Source organism: Mobula hypostoma, chromosome 20, assembly GCF_963921235.1.
Source record: "Mobula hypostoma chromosome 20, sMobHyp1.1, whole genome shotgun sequence".
NCBI classification, from domain to species: domain Eukaryota; kingdom Metazoa; phylum Chordata; class Chondrichthyes; order Myliobatiformes; family Myliobatidae; genus Mobula; species Mobula hypostoma.
Genome location: NC_086116.1, coordinates 50,195,408 through 50,217,891, shown reverse-complemented (window position 1 = coordinate 50,217,891; position 22,484 = coordinate 50,195,408). Strand labels below are relative to the sequence as shown.

At 38.5% G+C, this 22,484-nt stretch overlaps 1 protein-coding gene across 1 annotated transcript in view; it reads right to left on the bottom strand.

The window, feature by feature from the left end:
- Positions 1 to 22,484, bottom strand: part of pus7 (pseudouridine synthase 7) — a 64,120-nt gene that overhangs the window by 29,284 nt on the left and 12,352 nt on the right. The window contains exons 6-8 of the mRNA XM_063072169.1: positions 12,415 to 12,526; positions 5,315 to 5,392; positions 2,449 to 2,577 (exon numbers count right to left, since the gene is read on the bottom strand). Coding sequence (XP_062928239.1) covers positions 2,449 to 2,577; positions 5,315 to 5,392; positions 12,415 to 12,526 — 319 coding nt within the window. The remainder of the gene's footprint in view (positions 1 to 2,448; positions 2,578 to 5,314; positions 5,393 to 12,414; positions 12,527 to 22,484) is intronic.

Genomic DNA, 22,484 nt, shown 5'->3' with positions numbered 1-22,484 from the left:
GATAATGAAGGTTTAATTTTATGCTTGTATGCCGTCCTTTTTGCATTCAAATGTGAGATAAACCATAAAACATTAGTTATGTGCAGTTAAGATAGGCTTCCAGATTGATAATTTTGTTTCTTGTCTCAAGGACAATAGTACATTAGTTGACTATCAAATGTTAGTGTAGTTAGCAAAGCAATAACTATCAAATCCTGTTCCAAAATATAGGCCATCTTTATTACAGAGAAATCTCTGTGTTAAGCTAGTATCCAAACATCTACTTTTAACCAATCACACCATCTGGACCGTAGACTTAGTTTTCCATTGAGACTTAAAATCAAATTCACTCCATTTTCTTCTTCTAGGTTTAATGCTCAAAAGAACAAAGAGGTTACAGGTTCTTTTGAGGATAGAATAACAAATAAATAGTAAGAGCTGATGACTTGGCCCCCTGCATCTGTTCCACTGCAAATATGACCATGAATGTATTTTACTCCAATGCCATCTTCTCATACAATCTCCCTCAATTATCTTAACATGTGCAAATATATCACATGTAATCACAACAATGCCGAATGACTGAGCCTTCGCAGATAACTTGGCTAGAAACATTCAAAGATTCACTTTTCTCAGGGTGAAGATAATTCTTCTCATCTCAGTTGCTTTATTTTGAGCTTTTGATCCCAAGTTCTGGATACCCCAGCTCAGAAAAACTTAATCTACCTGGTTAAACCCTATTGGAATTTTGCACATTTCAATGAGATAATTTCTCATTATTCTGACCTCAAGGGTGAAAGTCTACTCTGACCCCAAGGGTGAAAGGTCTACTCTGATTAGACAATCCACATCGAACAAACCCCCAGTTCAAAGAATCAATCAGGTGAACATACACTACAGATGTAGGCATATCGTTATTAAATAGGGTGATCAACCCTGTGCACAATGTTCCCGATGTGGTCTCATCAGATCCACACCTAAATGACATAGGATATCTTCATTCTCGTAATCAAATCCACTTGCAATAAAACCAATACACTATTTGTTGACCTAAATGCTTGTTCTACCTGCATGTTAGCTTTAAGAGATTTGTATCAAGATCACCCACATTCCTCTGATCACAGACACCTTCCAATCTTCCACCATTTAAAAATTGTACACTGTTTTCTATGAAAGTGGATGACATTCCATACTTTTACATTACCATCTTCCTACTACGTCCTTAACAGCTCAACAAACCTATCCACATCTGCTTGAAGCCTCTAGGCATCCAAGCCTTGATTATCGGCAAATATAGATATATTGCACTAAGCTCCCCTCATTCAAATTACTAACACAGACTGTGAATAGTGGATGCCCAAATTGGAACCTCTCCCATTCCCCAGTAGTCACAACCATTCAATCTGAAAACAAGTATTTTATTCCTATACTGTATTTTATCTGTTACAGATTTTGGAACGTGCTTCCAGTGTCTCAATATTCTGCTTTTCCCAAACCTTAGGATGCAATTACTGAGGACTTTCAGAAAGCACTAGGTGGCTTTCAGTCTCATTAATTTCTTTTCTATAGTTTCATTATTTTTACTGATGCTCATTTATTTCAGTTATGCATTCTCTCTGGACTTATGGCTCTTCCATGAAGATGGGGACAAACTGTTTAATTTCTTTGCCGATTCCTTATTCCCAGTATAATTTCTCCTGTTTGACAACGGAGAAACAAATACATGGATAGAGGTCACCAATTTACACCTAACCCTTCGGATGCAGGATGGGGAGATATGCCAACAAAATTAGACATCTAGAACATGGAGACACTTGCTATATTGCATCATTTAGACCCTGCCATACAATAACACAAATCTGTGCACAATGTGGCAGCAGATAAAGACAGAGAAACTTTAACAGATTAACCACCACCCTGCACAGTCATAGAAATGCAAGAACTTTAGAACTTAGTCAATTAATTAATTTAGTGATACAGCATGAAGTAGACCCTTCTGGCCCTTTGAGCAATGCTGTCCCCAGCTAGCATCCACAAACCCGATTTAACCCAATCCTAATCACGGGACAATTTACAATGACAAATTAATTACCCAGTGTGTCTTTGGACTGTGGGAGGAAACTGAAGCATCCAGCCAAAAGCCAAGCATTCTACGGGGAGGACATAAAGACTCCTTGCAGAGGGTGCTGGGATTGAACTCCAAACTCTGACACCCACAGCTGTAATAGTCATGCTAACCGCTATGTTACCATGGCACTTTATCAAAATTCAAATTCATTTATCACCTGAGTATCAAAACATACAATGAAGTGTGTTGTTTGCATTAACAACCAAATCACCTGAGGGGGTGTTGGGGGAAGCCTACAAGTGTTACTATGCTTTCTGGTGCCAACATACTATAGCCATGATGCTATGACTTTAGCAATGCAGTTACAGTAGATTTCTCTTAAGTTTCCACAATAATCTTACCTTAGAACAACTGTAAAATGATTTCCCTGCAATTCTCCCAATTTCAAGGGATATTTTTTGTAACTGAAATTGCCTAGCCTGAAGTTCATTAAACATTTGTTCAGATGAGAAAGTCTCTGTGCTGTGATTCTGTTAAGAAATTTAAAAACATAGCATCAACATGATATAAACAGAAACAGGTTATAAAATTTCAGATTCGCATTTCAATTGAAATAACATTAATATAGAAAGCACACTTAAAGTAACAACACAAATTTCAATCTCAACAAACATTTAAAGTTAATAAGTTTTCAGTAAATGAATTGACTTTTCAATGGAAGTCTGAATGAGACATTTGTTTCCTTGGTTACACATGTATATTTATTAATATAAGCTTACTGAGGTATGATTAATGGTTTCTTATTAATTAATGACTGTATGATGCAGTCATGGTGAAAATTCCACCCTCCCCTCTCCAACAGGGATTATAATAGTGACGTACGATGTTTGTTCTTCATAATAAATGAAGAAAACTATTTGAGCAAACAGAGGTCCTTAAATTCCTGAAAAGTCCTTGGGGAGCCCAGGAATAGAGCACCAATTCTCTTCCATTTATCAGTCATTTTCCTGGCAAATTTGTGTATTGACTGCACATAGCTAAGATGAAACTACTTAAAACAATGGAAAGGAATGCACGAGGCAGGATAATTAGCATTTTAATAGTTAATTTAAATGATTAACTAAGGAGGTTGACCTCTGGCGGACTGACCTCGACCTTGCTGAGGCCAGGCGACAGCACTGACAACTCCTCTTACTTACCCCTTGAACACAAGATCCTACTAGGAGCATCATGCCATTGTTATCTGCACCATTACTGACCTTATTAAGTTTGAGGATCTTCCATCCACTGCCACCAACCTCATAGTTCCCTTACCCCGCTCCTCCCGTTTCTACCTCCTACCCAAGATTCAAAAACTGGCTTGTCCAGGTAAACCTATTGTTTCTGCTTGTTTCTCCCCCATCAAATTTATATCTGCATACCCTGACTCTGTTTTATCCCTCTGGTTCAGTCTCTTCCTATCTACATCCGTGACACTTCACACGCTCTTTATCTTTTCAATGACTTCAAGTTCCCTGACCCTGACCATCTCATTTTCACTTGAGGTATCCAGCCCTTATACACATTCACACTCCCTCCCACACCCCCCCCCCCGCCACCATCAGGAAGGCCTCAAAGCTCTCCGTTTCTTTCTGGACACCAGACTTAACCAGTTCTCTTCCACCACCACTCTCCTCCATTTGGCAGAACTGGTCCTCGCTCTCATTAGTTTCTCTTTTGGTTCCTCTCACTTCCGAACAAAAGGTGTAGCAATGAGCACTTGCATGGGACCCAGCTATGCTGCCTTCTTGTTGGCTATGTGGAACAGTCTATGTTCCAAGCGTACACTGGTATCATTCGCCAACTTTTCCTACACTAAATCAATAACTGCATTGGTGTTGCCTCCTCCACTCATGCTGAGCTCGTTGACTTCATTAACTTTGCCTCCAATTTCCATCCTGCGCTCAAATTGACCTGGTCCATTTCCAACCCCTCCCTCCCCTTTCTCAATCCCCCGTCTCTATCTCTGTAGATAGTTTATTGACTGATATTATTTTATAAACCCACTGATTCTCACAGCTACCTGGACTATACCTCTTCCATCCTGCCACTTGTAAAAATGCCATCCCACTTTCTCAATTCCTCCGTCTCCGCTGCATTTGCTCTCAGGCTGAGGCTTTTTATTCTAGAACTATTGAGATGTCCTTCTTCTTCAAAGAAAGAGGCTTTTCTTCCTCCACATTCAATGCTACCCTCACCCATCCACCTGCCACACCATCAGGGATAGAGCTCCTCTTGTCATCACCTACCACCTTCCACATCCAGCACATAATTCTCCACAAGTTCCGCCATCTCCAATGGGATCCCACCACTAAACACATCTCCAACACCACCCCACCCCCACAGTTGGGTAGCCTCCAACGTGATGGTATGAACATCAATTTTGCAAACTTCTGGTAATGGCCCCACTCTCCTCTCCTTCACCATTCTCACTTCCCTCTCTCAGCTATGTCCTTACCTGCCCATCACCTCGCTCCGGTGCTCCTTTCCCTTCCTTTTCTTCCATGGTCTTTTGTCCTCTCTTGTCAGATTTCCCCTTCTCTAGTCCTTTATCTCTTTCACTAATCGACTTCCCAGCTCTTTACTTCACCCCTCCCCTCTCACCTATTACATTGTACCTCTTCCTCCCCTTCCCTCAATGACTTCTCATATCATTGTCCAGTCCCTAACGTTGACTGTTTACTCTTTTCCACAGATGCTGCCTGGTCTGCTGAGTTCCTCCTGCATTTTGTGTGTATTAATTTAAATGTTTTAATTGTTTTCTTTAAGTATTCAACTTACCTTGTCTTCAAATACTTAACAGTATGATCAGTTCTCAGTATTTTCAAATGTTTTTAAATGTCACAAAATTGTCACTGATGTTCAAAAACTATTGACAAGGCTTTTAACTCAAACACAAATTTTAGCTCACCATTCACCATTAATAAGCTGGTTGGAAGTGGCTCTGTGTATCATGAGATTAAAGCATTTCTGAGGAAGGCACTGGACCTTTCCTACTCCAAAATTTTTAAGTTACATTTTTCAAAAGATGTCATTTAAATTAAACCACAGTGTCTGCAGTATTTGCAACAAGTTTTGAAGAAAAGGCTACCATTAAGGTTTTGAAGAAACAGTTCCAAAAACAAGCACATGCCAGTTACATTCTGCAAGAAATGGTGTTTTGGTGATTGAAAGGTTTATTGCTCTGACATCTTAATGACTATAAGCTCATTATCTGCTCATACTTACTTTACAACTGCAATTTCTTGAACAGTTATAGCCCTTTTATCTTTGGTTCCCATGTATGAAAATATGTTTGGTTTGACTCTGCAGAAATAATAAAGAAAATGTTTCTACAATAAAATAGGAAAACAAAACTTTAAGGTTACATTTTAGTTTCATAAAAGGTATTCTTTTTAAAATTTAGATTGAAATAAACATAGGTCTATCACAAATCTCCCTATTGTTTTAGGGCAAAGGATATCTACTCAGTAAACACAAAATACTCTGCAGACGCTGGGGTCAAAGCAACACGCACAACACGCTGGAGGAACTCAAGTTGGGCAGCATCCGTGGAAACAAACAGTCAACGTGGGTCTCGGCCCAAAACGTTGACTGTTCGTTCCCACAGATGCTGCCCGACCTGCTGCGTTCCTCCAGCGTGTTGTGTGTGTTGCTATCAACAACTCAGACTTGCTTCAAACCAATTTTTAGCTTTGAACTTGACTTAAGTAATAAGAACTGAGAATTAAAGTTTTCAGGTCTGCTTCACAACTTGCAAACAGATTTCAGAATTTTTCTCTGCAGTTTCAAGCTTGCAATTCCATTCCATATTTCAGGAATTTAAAAAAAAAATTGAGCCACAAAGATAAGACAGCAAGGGTTTGTTGTGATTTCTATATGCAAGGGCCAATAGTGATTACTCCACAAATTATTACACTTAGTTTCACTGCAGTACAAATCACTTAAAGATTTATTAGTTCTACCTTAGAAAATTGTTAATTAAGAAACTGTTGGCAGATCAGATTATTTAAATTGATGTAAACAAATTCTGAAGTTGAACACATACTTATGCAGTCATACCCCTAAAACCCTTAACATTGGTAGCTCTCATAATTTGGTTTTGGACTTAAATCCTATGAACATATATGTGTAGGCTGTTTGCTTCATTACATATGGAAGTGTAAGAAATAAGGTGGATAACCTTGTTTTTACAGACTGTCAAGTATGATGATGTGGCCATCACTGAATCGTGGCTGAAGGATGGCTGTAGTTGGGAGCTGAATGTCCAAGGTTGCAAGCTGTATTGGAGGGATAGGAAGGTAGGCAGAGGGGGTAGAGTGGCTCTGCTGGTAGAGGATGGCATCACACCAGTAGAAAGATGTGACATAGGATCAGAAGATGTTGAATCCTTGTGGTTTGAGTTCAAAAACTGCAAGTGTAAAAGGACCCCGAAGGCAGTTATATACAGGCCTCTCAACAGTAGCTGGGATGTGGACCACAGACTACAACAGGAAATAGAAAAGATCTGTCAAAAGGGCCAGATCTATATTTTAATAACAATAACAATTCAAATATCTTTAAAATAGTTCAGAAAGGGTCCCCATAGCATTTGAAAATCTTGGTTAGAATCAGAAATCGAACAACGAATCTTCTCTAAATTTAAACGTGACATAACATCGCAGAGCCATTGAGCACGTGTGGGGGGGGCAACCTCCTTCCATTTAAGCAAGATCGCCCTCCTAGCCATAAGAGAAATAAAAGCCAGTACCCGCAAATGAGAAGGCTCAAAATTATAGCTCTTTCCCCAACAATACCAAATAAGGCAGTCAAAGGACTGGGCTTAAAATTAACTTCAAGAAGTACAAAAAAAGTTTGGAATACATCTTTCCAATATTTTTCAAGGCTCGAACATGACCAAAACATATGAATTAATGAAACCTCTCCATTATTACATCCGTCACAATAGGGAGATATATCGGCAAAAAAATGAGAGAGCTTGTCTTTAGACATATGAGCCCTATGTATCACGTTAAATTGTAGGAGGGAATGACGAGAACATAATGACGAAGAATTAACCATTTTGAAACTAGCCCTCCTGGTCTCATCAGATAATGAAGTCTGTAAATCCTTTTCCCAATCTTTCTTAATTTTGTCTAAAGGAGCCATTCTCAGTCCCAACAACAGACCATAAAAATAAGATATTGAGCCATTATCAAAAGGTTTCAAATTAAAAATTACATCTATTATGTTCTTATCCAGGCTGGTAGGAAATATATGTAGTTTATATCTTTAAAAATCTCTGATCTGTAGATATCGAAAAAAGTGGGTATTTGAGAGGTTATATTTCACTGAGGGCTGCTCAAAGAAGAGAGAATCCCTACAACAAACAGATCCTGGAAATTGTTTAATGCCTAACCTATCACAGAACCATAGAACCATAGAAACTACAGCACATAAACAGGCCTTTTGGCCCTTCTTGGCTGTGCCGAACCATTTTCTGCCTAGTCCCACTGACCTGCACACGGACCATATCCCTCCATACACCTCCCATCCATGTATCTGTCCAATTTATTCTTAAATGTTAAAAAAGAACCCACATTTACCACCTCATCTGGCAGCTCATTCCATACTCCCACCACTCTCTGTGTGAAGAAGCCCCTCCTAATGTTCCCTTTAAACTTTTCCCCCCTCACCCTTAATCCATGTCCTCTGGTTTTTTTCTCCCCTTGCCTCAGTGGAAAAAGCCTGCTTGAATTCACTCTATCTATACCCATCATAATTTTATATACCTCTATCAAATCTCCCCTCATTCTTCTATGCTCCAGGGAATAAAGTCCTAACCTATTCAACCTTTCTCTGTAACTGAGTTTCTCAAGTCCTGGCAACATCCTTGTAAACCTTCTTTGCACTCTTTCATCCTTATTTATATCCTTCCCGTAATTTGGTGACCAAAACTGAACACAATACTCCAGATTCGGCCTCACCAATGCCTTATACAACCTCATCATAACATTCCAGCTCTTATAGTCAATACTTTGATTAATAAAGGCCAATGTACCAAAAGCTTTCTTTACGGCCCCATCTACTTGTGACGCCACTTTTAGGGAATTTTGTATCTGGCCTCTGTTCTACTGCACTCCTCAGTGCCTTACCATTAACCCTGTATGTTCTACCTTGGTTTGTCCTTCCAACGTGCAATACCTCACACTTGTCTGCATTAAACTCCATCTGCCATTTTTCAGCCCATTTTTCCAGTTGGTCCAAGTCCCTCTGCAGGCTCTGAAAACCTTCCTCACTGTCTACTACACCTCCAATCTTTGTATCATCAGCAAATTTGCTGATCCAATTTACCACATTATCATCCAGACATTGATATAGATGACAAATAACAATGGACCCAGCACTGATCCCTGTGGCACACCACTAGCCACAGGCCTCCACTCAGAGAAGCAATTCTCTACCACCACTCTTTGGCTTCTTCCATTGAGCCAATGTCTAATCCAATTTACCACCTCTCCATGTATACCTAGCGACTGAATTTTCCTAACTAACCTCCCATGCGGGACCTTGTCAAAGGCCTTACTGAAATACATGTAGGCAATATCCACTGCCTTCCCTTCATCCACTTTCCTGGTAACCTCCTCGAAAAACTCCAACAGATTGGTCAAACATGACCTACCACGCACAAAGCCATGTTGACTCTCCCTAATAAGTCCCTGTCTATCCAAATTTTTGTAGATTCTGTCTCTTAGTACTCCCTCCAATAACTTACCTACTACCGACGTTAAACTCACCGGCCTATAATTTCCCGGATTACTTTTCAATCCTTTTTTAAACAACGGAACAACATGAGCCACTCTCCAATCCTCCGGCACCTCACCCATAGACAGCGACATTTTAAATATTTCTGCCAGGGCCCCCCCAATTTCAACACTAGTCTCCTTCAATTTCAACACTAGTCTCCTTCAATGTCCAAGGGAACACCCTGTCAGGTCCCGGGGATTTATCCAATTTAATTTTCCTCAAGACAGCAAGCACCTCCTCCTTTTCAATCTGTACAGTTTCCATGATCTCACTACTTGATTCCCTCAATTCCATAGACTTCATGCCAGTTTCCTTAGCAAATACAGACGCAAAAAACCTATTTAAGATCTCCCCCATTTCCTTTGGTTCCGCACATAGCCGACCACTCTGATCTTCAAGAGGACCAATTTTATCCCTTACAATCCTTTTGCTCTTAATATACCTGTAAAAGCTCTTTGGATTATCCTTCACTTTGACTGCCAAGGCAACCTCATGTCTTCCTATTCTATTCTCTAAAAAATAGATCGGTCGTAGATGGTTTAAAAAAGATTAGAAAACGTAGGACTAGAAAGGGAAAATCTCAATAAACCAAAATGTTTTCTAAACTGTCGCCAGATCCTCAAAGTATGTTTAACCACCAAACTGTCAGTTAATTTATTTAAAGATAAAGGAGGAGAGGATCCAAGAAGAGAAATAATAGAAAATTTTGTAACAGAGTTGGCTTCCAAAAAGACCCATATTGGACAATCCTCACAATTAATATAACCATAACGTAAGATTTCGTATGTTAATTGCCCAATAATATAACCTAAAATTGGGTAGAGCAAGGCCTCCATTCTTTTTAATTTTTTGAAGGTGGGCTTTATTTAATCGGGGTTTTCAGTTCTTCCATATATAGGAAGAAAGAATCGAATCGAAAGAATCAAAAAAAGACTATATGGTAAAGTAATCTTTTTTTTCTCTTTTTTTTTACCAACCAGCTTTGTTTTGGTAGTGGGTGTAGATTTTTTTTTAATAATATAATTAACCATATTATTGTATTTCATAATTCAATTTATTTTATTTCATTCATCATGAATATGGGATACCATGATTGTATCAGTGTGATTTATATATAGTGCATTCTGTGCTTATTTTGATTTATAATAAGTAACCTTATGAATTCTGTATTTGTGTATATGAAATTTAATAAAAATATTGGTACATAAAGCTTACGAGATGGCTTTTTAGATCAATTTGTCGTTCAGCCGACTAGGGGATTGGGTGTTATGTAACGAACTGGAGGTGATTAAGGAGCTTAAGGTAAAAGGACACTGAGGAACCAGTGATCACAATATGATTGAGTTCAACTTTAAATTTGACAGGGAGAAAGCAAAGCCTGACGAAGTGGTATTTCAGTGCAGTAAAGGAAATTACAGTGGTATGAGAGAGGAGTTGGCCAAAGTAAACTGGAAGGTGTTGGCAGAAAGGACAGAAGTGCAGCAATGGTGTGAGTTTCTGGGAAAAATGAGGAAGGTGCAGGATAGATCATTTCCAAAAGCAAAGAAACACTCAAATGGCAAAACAGTACAAGGTGGCTAACAAGGGAAGTCAAAGCTAACGTAAAAGCAAAGACAGGGCAAAAACTAGTGGGAAGATAGAGGATTGGGAAGCTTTTAAAGCCCTACAGAGAGCAACTAAAAGAATCATTAGGAGGGAAAAGATGAAACATGAAAGCAAGCTAGCAAACAATATCAAAGTAAAAGTTTTTTCAAGAATATAAAAAAAAGATATAGGACCGCAAGAAAATGAGGCAAGAGAAATAATAAGGGGGCCAAGGAGATGGTAGATGAACTAAATTAGTATTTTGCATCAATCTTCACAGGTGCTCAAAAAGCTGAAACACCTAAAGGTACATAAGTCACCCACACCAGATGAACTGCACCCTAGGATTCTGACAGAGGTAGCAGTCGAGATTGTGGAGGCATTAGTAATGATCTTGCAAAAATCATTGGACTCAGAGGACTGGAAAATTACATTCCATTCCATTCTTTAAGAAAGGAGGAAGGCAGCAGAAAGGAAATTATAGACCAGTTAGCCTGATCTGTGGTTGGGAAGATCTTGGAATCAATTAAGGATGAGGTTATGGAGCATTTGGAGACACAGGACAAAGTCAGCATGGTTTCCTTGAAGGAAAATCTTGCCTGATGAACCTGCTGGAATTCTTTGAGGAGATTACAAGTAGGACAGATGAAGGGGATGCAGTGGATGTTGTATACTTGGACTTTCAGAAGGCCTTTGAGAAGGTGTCTCACATGAGGCTGCTTACCAAGTTAAGTGCTCATGGTATTACAGGAAAATTATTGGCATGGTTAGAGACAAGGGAAAATCTGCATATGCTGGAAACCCAAGCAACACACACAAAATGCTGGAGGAACTCAGCAGGCCAGGCAGCATCTATGGAAAAAAAGTACAGTTGATGTTCTGGGCCAAAACCCCTCAGCAGGACTGGAGAAAAAAAAGCTGAGGAGCAGATTTAAAAGGCGGGGGGAGGGGAGGGAGAAACACTAGGTGATAGGTGAAACCTGGAGGCGAGGGATGAAGTAAAGAGCTGGGAAGTTGATTGAGACAGAAAGCTATGGAAGAAAGAAAAAGGGAGGGAGGAGCACCAGAGGGAGGCAATGGGAAGGCAAGGAGATGAGATAAGAGAGGAAAAAGGAGAAGGAGTGTGTGGGGGGGGGATTGGGGGCATTACCAGAAGTTTGAGAAAGCGATATTCATGCCATCAAGTTGCAGGCTACCCAAACGGAACATAAGGTGTTGTTCCTGCAACTTACGTTCCTGGAGGATGCCATGGATGAACATACTGTAATGGGAATGGGAAGTGGAATTAAAATGGGTGGACACTGGGAGATCCTGCTTGTTCTGGTGGACTGAGCGCAGATGCCCAGCGAAGTGATCTCCCAATCTACGTTAGGTCTCACGGTAAATGACTCACAGGTGAAATGTCACCTCACCTGGAAGGACTGTTTAGGGCCCTGAATAATAGTGAGGGAGGTGGTGTAGGAGCAGGTGTAGCACTTGTTCTGCTTGCAAGGATAAGTGCCAAGAGGGAGATCAGTGGGGAGGGACAAATAGACAAGGGAGTTGCATAGGGAGTGATCCCTGCGGAAAGCAGAAAGTGGGGAAGTGGTGGTGGGGGGGGGGGAGAGAGAAGAGAAAGATGCGCTTGGTGGTGGGATCCCGTTGGAGGTGGCGGTAGTTCTCTTGCTATGGTTTAGTTTTCTTTTCTCTTCTCCCTAAATATCCCCTTACTTTGTCAGCCATTCTTAAATGTCTCCCCTTTCGTCCAACTCAACTTTACTCCAATTGTTCTCTCAATCTGTAATCCTGTTTAATCCAAACTTTCTACCTGTTCCACCTCTTCAAACCAATGAAAGTATGTTTAGAATTATTTAATCTATTTTAATTAAAATACTTTAACTAAAAGTAGAACTGCAAAATATTTCACTTATATAAAACGCTAAAAAAAAAGGTATGTTACAACAGACAACTCAACATACCTCAGAAATTTAGACAACACATTAATGGCATCCATTGTATCTTTGTTTTCCTTATACAGCACAAAATGGCAGTAGGTTCCCCTGTTTTTGGGCCACGAATGTTTTCTTGGATCTTTGGTGGGGGAGGGGAGGGATGGGTTTAAAAAAAAAGTTGCTCATTAAACGGAGAAACATCACTGGAAAATCATTTATTTTCTTCTCTCCGCGATTATTATTTTCAAAGTTGTCATACTACAAACACATTAATTAAATAATTAACATTACACAAGGCATTGAGGAAGAACCTAATAAATTTCCCAAATTTGACTTGCAACCTGAAATTAAAAGCATGCCCTCGTAAATAACTACAAGATTTAGAGTTCATTAATCATGCTTTACCTGATTTATGACAATTAAAGTCAAATTCTGCAATTCAGAATTCTTGGACATTAATTCAGAAGTGAATTCTCTAAATTATTCTGCTTTTTCCTTGGACTTCATTAAGTGGCAGCCCCGCACATATATCATAGCAGTAGAGAATAATAGTTATAAACTGCACTTGGTCAATAGACCAACAGCTCTGATAGTGCTATCAGATGCTGATTCTCTCTCCATAGATGCTTCCCTTTATAGATGCCTCCATAAATGTCTTCTTTTAACTTCTTGGTGAAATGACCCAAACATAGTTTGTCTGAACATTAGTTGGTAACTGTTTTTCAATTCTTGAGCCCGTACACCAGTCAAAACTTTCAAATAAAATTTTTTAAATGTGAAGAAGTAGTAATAAATCAGGCAGCATGTGGGGGAAAAAGAAACAGTTAATGTTTCAAGTCTAGGCTCCTGGTCATACCTGAAAGTTATCTGTTTCTCAAAGGTGCCGCCTGAGTGTTTTTAAAATTCTATGTTTTTATTTCAGATTTCCAGAATCTGAGTTCTTTGATTTGCATGAACTGCAGTTGATCTGCATTAACCTTTTTTAGCAGTAGGGTACTGCTCATTGCAAGAAAGGTCTTATGTTGTTTAGTTATACATTCTGCAGATTCTATCATATTTTACCAGAACAAAAACTGGAGTAAGTTGCAAAATATTTACCATAATCAGACTCACATTTATTATCATTGAAAAGTCAAGAAATTTGTAATTTTCATTTTTTATTATGAACAATCTTATCTCACAATAGTCCCTTTATTTATACATTTTGCTACATGACAGAGGCTCCAATAGGTGGAAGCTGTTATTTGATGTAATGTAATCAATTTGTACCCTTGCCTGTGTCAGAAGGCCAATGATTCAAATTCTATTCCAGGAGTTTAATTCTGGGATCACAGTACTACAGTGCAGTAATGAGGGAATGCTGCAATGTCTGAGCAACTACTCTTTACTCAGATGTTGAACCATAATGCTACTCTTTGTGGTTCAAGTAAATGTAGAAAAAAAAACAGACCTTATTAGGATTTAGGTTATGTTGCTCTTTAAGCTCCAACCACCAAAAACTCCCTTAGTGCTGCTTTATGAGAACTTAATTTTTCAAAAATATTTGACAGTTACAATAACATGCTTGTGACTTCAATTTATATGCTAAAATGTCCTACTTAAGTTAACCAATTAAATTTCAAAATACAAAGAGCATATATACATGTAACACTTTACAAATTTCCTAAAAACTAGAACACAGAAAATTAACATTTGCCAACCAGAAATAATTAAAAACTTTGCGCATTTATATTTAGTCCTGCTATTTTTCTTTCCTAAATCCAATAAGGTTTACTTCGTTTGATGAAATTCACCTGTGACAGATTTTCAATTAGCAATCCAACGGAAATCTGTTAAGAACATTATTGAATGTAAAATGGTTGAAAATTAATTTTCCGGTGAATTATCTGAACATTCTTTGAAATAATGTTCATTCAAAGCGGAGAATAAGGATGGTTTTGTGTTCCTTAATAAGATTGTAATTCAACTCGACTGTACAACAAATATTCATCATTCCAGCTCACCTGTTTTCAATTGCGTGTTGTATTACCTCCTTCTATGACAAAAAGCAGTTGCACCTTAGCAACTAAATGTTCTATTTACCTAGAGCCATCCATTTCTCAGCAACATCAGATCAAAACATTATAAGGAATCTGTAACGCACAAACAATCCACCAAAATATGCTACAAATATAATTGATAGTCATCCACTTGTTCTGTGTATTGATGGTTGTGGAAGAAAGCCATTTTTATATACAAGGGTCAACTACAGAAAATAGTATTTCTAACTGTCAAACTCATATCACAATCTTTGGGACACAGTTTGGGACACTGCACAGAATGGCTGAAATTTCTTTTCAGTGGAATGAAAAGCATCTTACCTGCTGCTTTGACCTCTGTCCAACCATTGAAAAGCATAAGAAGTATAAACAGAACATTATTCAATTTGTAGAACAACATCCTAGTGTGGGTGTATTGCAGGTGGCCATGCAGGAATTGCAGCTATGAATGTGCAAAATAATGTCAGTAGAAAGGTCATTCGGCAGACCATTATTGTAATTCAAGCTTTTCCCTATTACCTTAGTGCATTAATCATCCAGAAAGTCACACTACTAAAATCTAAATCCCAGACATTTGCGGAGACCAATGCTTGATTCTATAGTTCAGTTAAATCACACATTTTTCAAATAAAACAATCAGTTATGCTTATAAAGAAGACAGATCGTGCAAGTTCAAAAACTTGGCACAATGTGTTTTGTCAAATTGGCCATTTCCTAAGGTACGTGGCTAGTAGAAGATAGGTGATCCCAAACAAAAATTAATGTTATCATCCTATTATGACTTGTATATTAGCTTAATTTTCCCAGTTCTGGTAAATCATTGAATATCAACATTAGTCAACTTATTGGCTCAATGAAAACCAACTTGCTTAAAAAGATTTATGCTTCTTTTCTCAGAAAATTATAAATATTTCTTTTATGAATAGCTTGAGACTACTTCTCAAAGAATGAGATCCTTTTACTATTTATATCCAGATTTATTAATTAGACTTATTAATTTAAGAGCCATACTCATTGTTTGAAACTCACCAAATGGAAAACTAAAGCTCACATTCCAGGATCAAAAGGCTGATGACTTACTGTCTCCTAAGACAGTGAACGACTGAGCAAATAAAGAAGGTCTGGACAAACAACATGTCCCACTTACAATTAGTGTGCAAACCATCAAACTGTGCACTTAGGTTTGTTTTCCATGGTTTTGCCTCCAATTTGAAAGATTAGACCATGTCCTGCACTCAAAACCAGTGGTGTGAGGCCATTGATTAAAGGGGATAGAATGAGTAGTCAAAGCATAAAGCTGATATCGTCTCATGTCCACACAGGCTCAGACCAACAGTAGATTGCAAGCAGATGCATGAATGACCATCTACTCTGTAACTCAGAATACTGCAGCCAATTACTGATGACGTAACTGAGAACAACAGAAAGCAAGGAAAAATAACAAGGATTCCACTCAACTATTCACCAACTCAATAACCAATTGCAGGCTAAAAAGTGGGCTGAGGATTGATTCAGCCTATTGTAATCAAATAGATTCCAGTTAATTGGGTCAATGGTTAATCAAGGCAGCTGCTTATTTAGGACAACTCTTAAAGAACAAAAACTCATCAAGAAAATAGGCAGGATTCCCTTCATTTATTTGGGACACTATGCCACTTAATTGAGACAGAAGACTGTAGCTGACCAGTTTCAAACTAGCATCAGGCACGTGCTCGTGTATGGCCGATGACACTACACCATCCTTAGAGTGAACAGTTTTTAACTAGCATCAGTCGTGTGTACTTGTGTTTAAAAGCAGTGATAGTTGGCGAAAAATAAGCAGTAAGATAATTTGGAACTGTTTCGCTTACTGCGGTTTCAAGCATTCAGGTTCGGAGATGCCAGAAAAGGCTGGGAGTGAAAATTAAGCAATTTCACTACTTCAGCTAGTTAGAAACTACGAAGATTCAAAGGTGACAATCATCTTGGATATTACAATGAAAATGAAGATTTGGTGATAAAATTGTCAAAAGCTTTGTATGAAGGCAGTCCATTATCTGCACCGGGTGTCTGAGCAGATTTTGTTCAATTACAATCAATCCAAAGAACGTACTAGCAGATGCTGGATGAATTCCTCCATTGATAACTTAGAAACCAATACACAGTTTTACAGTACCACAGTAGTACTGACAGTTTTAATTTGTTCTGTATTTCATTTAGATACATAATTTGTTACTCAATGGCAGCTTGTCTTTTTTATATCTATTGAACTATTTCCATGAAACTTAGGTTACTTGGGGTAGCTGTTTAATTGAACCGAAATGTACTTGTCCAATGTGTCCCTATTAACCTGAATCCACTGTAATCTGCTGATCTCACATTCAAAGAATGACCACTCAGACAAGTCTTTGCTCCTAGGTAAAAGCATTCCCCTACATTTGATATCTTCAGAATAGAAAGGGAAAGAAAATTTACAAAAAACAAATTTTATGGACACATAAACACTTCCTTTAAAATAGAAGTACCACAAAAATTGCTAAGTTATGTGATGAACACAAAAAAAACTGGTAAGAACAGATTAGTAGGTTTTGCTGTCACAACACCACAAGCTTGGGTTGTATTATTAATAGCCAACTCTGATCCATAATTACAAGGATGAGTTACTAGAAAACCTTGCTACTGCAAATTTACATACATCATGGTTCAAATGCAGTTTAAGAAAGTAAGCTACAATAATTGTCCAAGTGATTAACACACTAATTACAAGCACCAAGTTTGCTGTATATAAAGTAGATAGCATCCACTAAAACACCTTACAATCCAATTTAGTGAATGGAAACAGCCTTGTTATCTCCTTGGCATACATTTGAGGTTAATCAGATTCATTCAATTCTGTTGCAGCCAAAGAATATCAACCAACAAGGGCCTGTCAGTTCCAAAAATGCTACATTCCAGTTTGACCTCAAGCAATTTTCTGTGAAGTGAAATGTGCAAAGCAAAAATACATGACTGCAGTTTCTAATGCACTTTCAGTCAAACACTAAGAGTCATAAGCACTGTAGATTTTATCAATAATCCTTCTCTTCAAACAATTGCCTTCATGTTGATTTGCAAAGTTACAAAAGCTACTAGTAATCATCAGATTACATTTCAACTTTGCCTTACTCAAGGGCATTATTGCCTCAAAAGTTCTCTTTGTTAAACAGCTCAAACACTGTTCTTGAATGCTCTGTTATGTCACTTAGAATTGTCTTTTTCCTGTCTCACAAAATCGGAAATCAGTGAAATCCACCAGCAAACTAATAACAATATTTCATAAGAATCCTACCTTCATCAACATTTTTGGCTTCACTATTTTTATGACAGCATTTATCTGTTCACGTTCTTATTTACCCAACCAAGTATTATTATTCTTTCAAAGTTCAAAGTAAATTTATTATCCAAGTGTGTGTGCATGTATAGTCACCACATACAACCCTGAGATTCATTTTCTTGAGGGCATACTCAGAAAAATCCAGAAATACAATACAAAGCAAACCACAAGAAGGACACACAACTAATGAGCAACAGAAAACTAACTGTGGAAATACAAAAGAAAAAATAAATATTTATTATAGTAAGTAAATAAATAAGCAATAAATATAAAGAGCATGAAATGAAGAGTCCTTGAATGTGAGTCCATAGGTTGTGGGAATAGTTCAGTGATGGGGCAAGGGAAATGAAGTTATCTCTACTAGTTCAAGAGCGAGATGGTTGAGGGGTAATAACTGTTCCTGAACCTAGAGGTGGGTGAGTTCTGAGGCTCCTGTACCTTCTTCCTGATGGCAGCAGCAAGAAGAGAACATGGCCGAGATGGTGGGGGTCCTTGGTGATGGATGCTGCTTTGTTGTGACAGCACTCCATGTAAATGTGCTCAATGGTGGGTAGGGCTTTATCCGTAATGGACTGAGCCATATCCACTACAAGCAACACTTAAATCTAAATCACAAGGTACAAACCCAAGATTTGAAATTCGCTTTCCAATGTGCACTCTGAGATAAAAACACATGAAAACATTCATCTTTAAGCAGGTGAACACCACCCCTCCCCCCGCTCCTATTCACTTCTTGCACTACCTAAAACAACTCCATCATGGATGGACCCAAGCTGGGCTGTGAAAGGATGAAGGTTGGGCATGAGGCTATCAACCCCATCCCATAAAAACCTCGCACTACAGAAACAGTAACAGAAGCTCCAAAGTCCTCATCCCTGGGACAGGACGGATACACCAAAAAGGTGGGCCACACCTGGGAAAACTTGAAAGACTGACCTAGGACAGGAGACTTGGCAAGCTGTTGTCAACGGCCTGTAGGGGTGAAGGGCTTAAGAAAAAGAAATACTTAAGACAGAATTGCCCCCACTCCCATCCAAGGAAAAGTAATTTTACCTTTGATGGAGTGCTCTCAAGCTCTATCATATTGATTCCAACAAAGAAACTTTTGTCCTGTGCTGAGAATGAGTTGGACCCATAATAAGTTGCACATAAAACAATTAGAGGTGAGCTCTAATACTTAAGAGTTGCCCTGGTCCCCATCTTCCACTCCAGCATTCATCAGATCATTCTCCACAACAGCACCACCTTCCAAGAAATTCCAGCACCAGACATATCCTCCACTTTCAGCATTTTGCACAGACTATTCCCTTTGTGAGTTCCTTTTCCTACCAACTAAACCAAGTGGGCTTATATAAAAATATCAAAAATTACAAAAATAAATATATAGTGCAAAACCAAACTGAATAATGAGTGGTATTCATGGCCATTCAGAAATAAGATGGTGGAGGAGAAGAAGTGTGGGTTCTTGTACCTCCTCCCCTAAGGTAGTAATGAGAAAGTACAGGAACATTCTTCATGAAGTAGTTCTAGCTTAAGCCTGATTAATCTTTTGTCATATTTGCAAGCTGTGAAGATTCTTTAGAAGCAGGTGACTTTTATTTCATTAAGAACCTAACAGGATATTTTCAGATTTAATTATACAAAGTTCAGCCCATCAACGAGTGATGGATTCTTCTGTTCACCGTCACCCAATCTGAAAAAATGTACTTATCAATAAAGTTGATCACTTTTTATTTTAAAAAATTGTGACATATTGTTTATAAAATTTAACTGCTCTTAAAATTAAAATAAAAATACCAAAATTTTTGTAATTTGGGCAATTTTACCATTTTGAATATTAGAAGCTGCACACACAATTGCCACTATTTCTCAGATATAACATCACAGAATAAGCATAAATGTAACACTTGTAAAACCAAAAGTCAACTCAATTGAAAAGCAATTTTAATTCAAGTACCAAGGAACAAACCCAGCAACATGATTGAATGCTACTTTGCAGAATGAAATTAGAAAACATTTGGTTTTTCAGTTCCCAATAGTTTACCTTTTAAGTAGCTTACCAATAAAATCTTAAATGTACCACCTTTTGATTAAGCTATGTTAACCGTACATAACTGCCACAAGCTATTATTTTTCAAGATCTTCCGCTGAAGAAAAATAATAGTTTATAGCAAATATGCATTATTGACAATCTGAATTTTTGACCTAATTCTTCTGCATATTTCAATTCGTTGCAAGGAAGCCTACTGATGGAAAGACTCAGTTGATATTCGTTTACACTACCATTATAGATCTTAACCACACAGGCTTTATAGTCCACAAAGTGGCTTGTACACAACAGCATTCAAATCGGGCGATCCTGACTTATACAGGTAATTGAGATAGGACCTCCGTAAAGCTATCAGGGATGCCAAGACACAATACCAGTCCAAAACAGTCTCAGACCAACCGTCAGTTGCAGAAGAGCTTGCATGTTTTAACAGACTACCAAATGAAGTTAGGCAGCATCACCAACAGCACATACCTTCCCAATGAGCTGAATGCATTCTATGTTTTGAACAGAAAGCGACTGGAATGTCACCACCCACCAGAGAGCCTGCAGTGCAACTGAGCCCACAGTCACAGTCACTGTTGTGGGTGTAAAAATCTATCATCCAGAGTGAACCCAACAGAAAGCATCTGTCCCAGACGGTGCCCCTGGCTGTGTCCTTAGATCCTGTCCAGATCAAATGAGGGGGGGTGGTATTTGCAGACATTCTTGAGCTCTCCCTGCAACAATCTGAGCATCCCACCTGCCTTAAGAACACCACTAAGATTCCAGGATTAAGAAAAGTATTGTAACATGCCTTGTAACATGAACAGAGGAGCACTTTTAATAATACATAAAGATAACTGTTTTGCTCGAAAGAGCGGTATATGAGGTTATTCCTACCCTCAGCCATTAGGCTCTATAATGAGTGAACCTATAGCCAGGGAATTGATGACTCCCTCCTGTTAGACTGTTTGAGGTAACTTTTTTTATTCTTTCTTACTTCTCTTTTAGTATTTGTATATCTGTGTACTTCTAATGCTACTGTGGCACTGTAATTTCATTTGGGATTAATAAAGTACCTATCTGTCTATCTAATGACGACTGCTCAGTGGCCCTAACATCCACTCGTGTCACAGTATTGTTTATTGACTACAGCTCCACCTTCAATACTATAATTCCAAGCAAACTCAACTCCGTATTCCTAAATCTGGCACTCTAACACCTCCCTTTGCAACTCTGCCATGATCACCCTTAATACTGATGCCCACAAGGCTATGTCCTCAGCCCCCAACTCTATTATCTACACTCACGAACGCATGACCAGATTCTGCTCTAACTCCATCTTCAAGTTTGCACATAACTATGAGTTAGAGTACAGAAAGGAGATAGAGAACCTAGTAACATGGTATCATGGCAACAATCTCTCTCAGTCTCTGCAAAAAAGTTGACCATTTACCTCACGAAGTTAGGTGGTGCGTATACTCCTGTTTACATCAATAGTGCTGAAGTCAAGAGCGAACATTATTGACAGCTTGTCCTCATTTAAACACATGCATGTCATGGCCAAGAATGGTCACGAATGTTTCTCCATACACAGGAGGCTAAAGAAATTTGGCATGTCTCCTTTCACCCTCAGTGATTTTTATTGATGCACCAGCGAAAGCATCCTATCTGGATACATCACAGCTTGGTATGCGAACTGTTCTTGCCCACGACCGCAAGAAATTGCGAAGAACTGTGGACACTGCTCAGCACACCACAGAAACCAACCTTGCCTCCAAGGGCTCCGTCAACACTTCCTGCTGCCTCGTAGCAGCAAGCATAATCAAGTTCCCATCTATCCCAGATACTCCCTCTTCTTCATTCTTCCATTGGGCATAAGACACAAAAGCCTGAAAGCATGGACCACCTGGCTCAAGGATCTTGTCAATCCTGCTGTTATAAGATGACTGAGTGGTTCCTACTAAAATAATTCTTGATCATGGTCTACCTCGTTATGACCTTGCACCTTACTGTCTACCTGCACTGCACGTTCTCTGTAACATTTTATTCCGTTCTGTTAAAGTTTTACCTTGTACTACCTCAAAGCACTTGTAATGAATTGATCTGTATGAACAGTATGATGCAAAACAAGTTTTTCACGGCACTTTGGTACATGTGGCAATATTAAAACAATTTACCACAACTTTATTTTTGACCTGATTCAGAATTACAGGCTCCCATCTCCCATTTCAAATATCGTACCAAGCTTCACGCTCATTTCCAACATGGCTGTCATACAGTAATACAAACTCCAGAGCTTGTCTAAAAATATTAAACAATTTCATGAAAGATTTCAGTAAATAAACTGAAGTAACTACAGCTTGTGATAACTAGTAAAACCTGTTTTCAAAATGTACAATACATACTGCAAGGAAGACAGAGGAAATTTAACAAAATACAAAACAAGAATCAACATTGTTATAAAAGATTAGGAATATAACCCAGCATACTATACTTAGAATGAACATTGGCCAGTCCACATAATTTATTCCAGATAAAGTTTAAGATATAGAAATTCTGAATATTTCCAAAATTTGTACTAGAAGTTTACATGGAATCTAAGCGGGCAAAAAATTTGTTTGCTAATCTACAACAGGTCATAAGGAAGTCAATTAAAGGGAGTCCAAAGTCT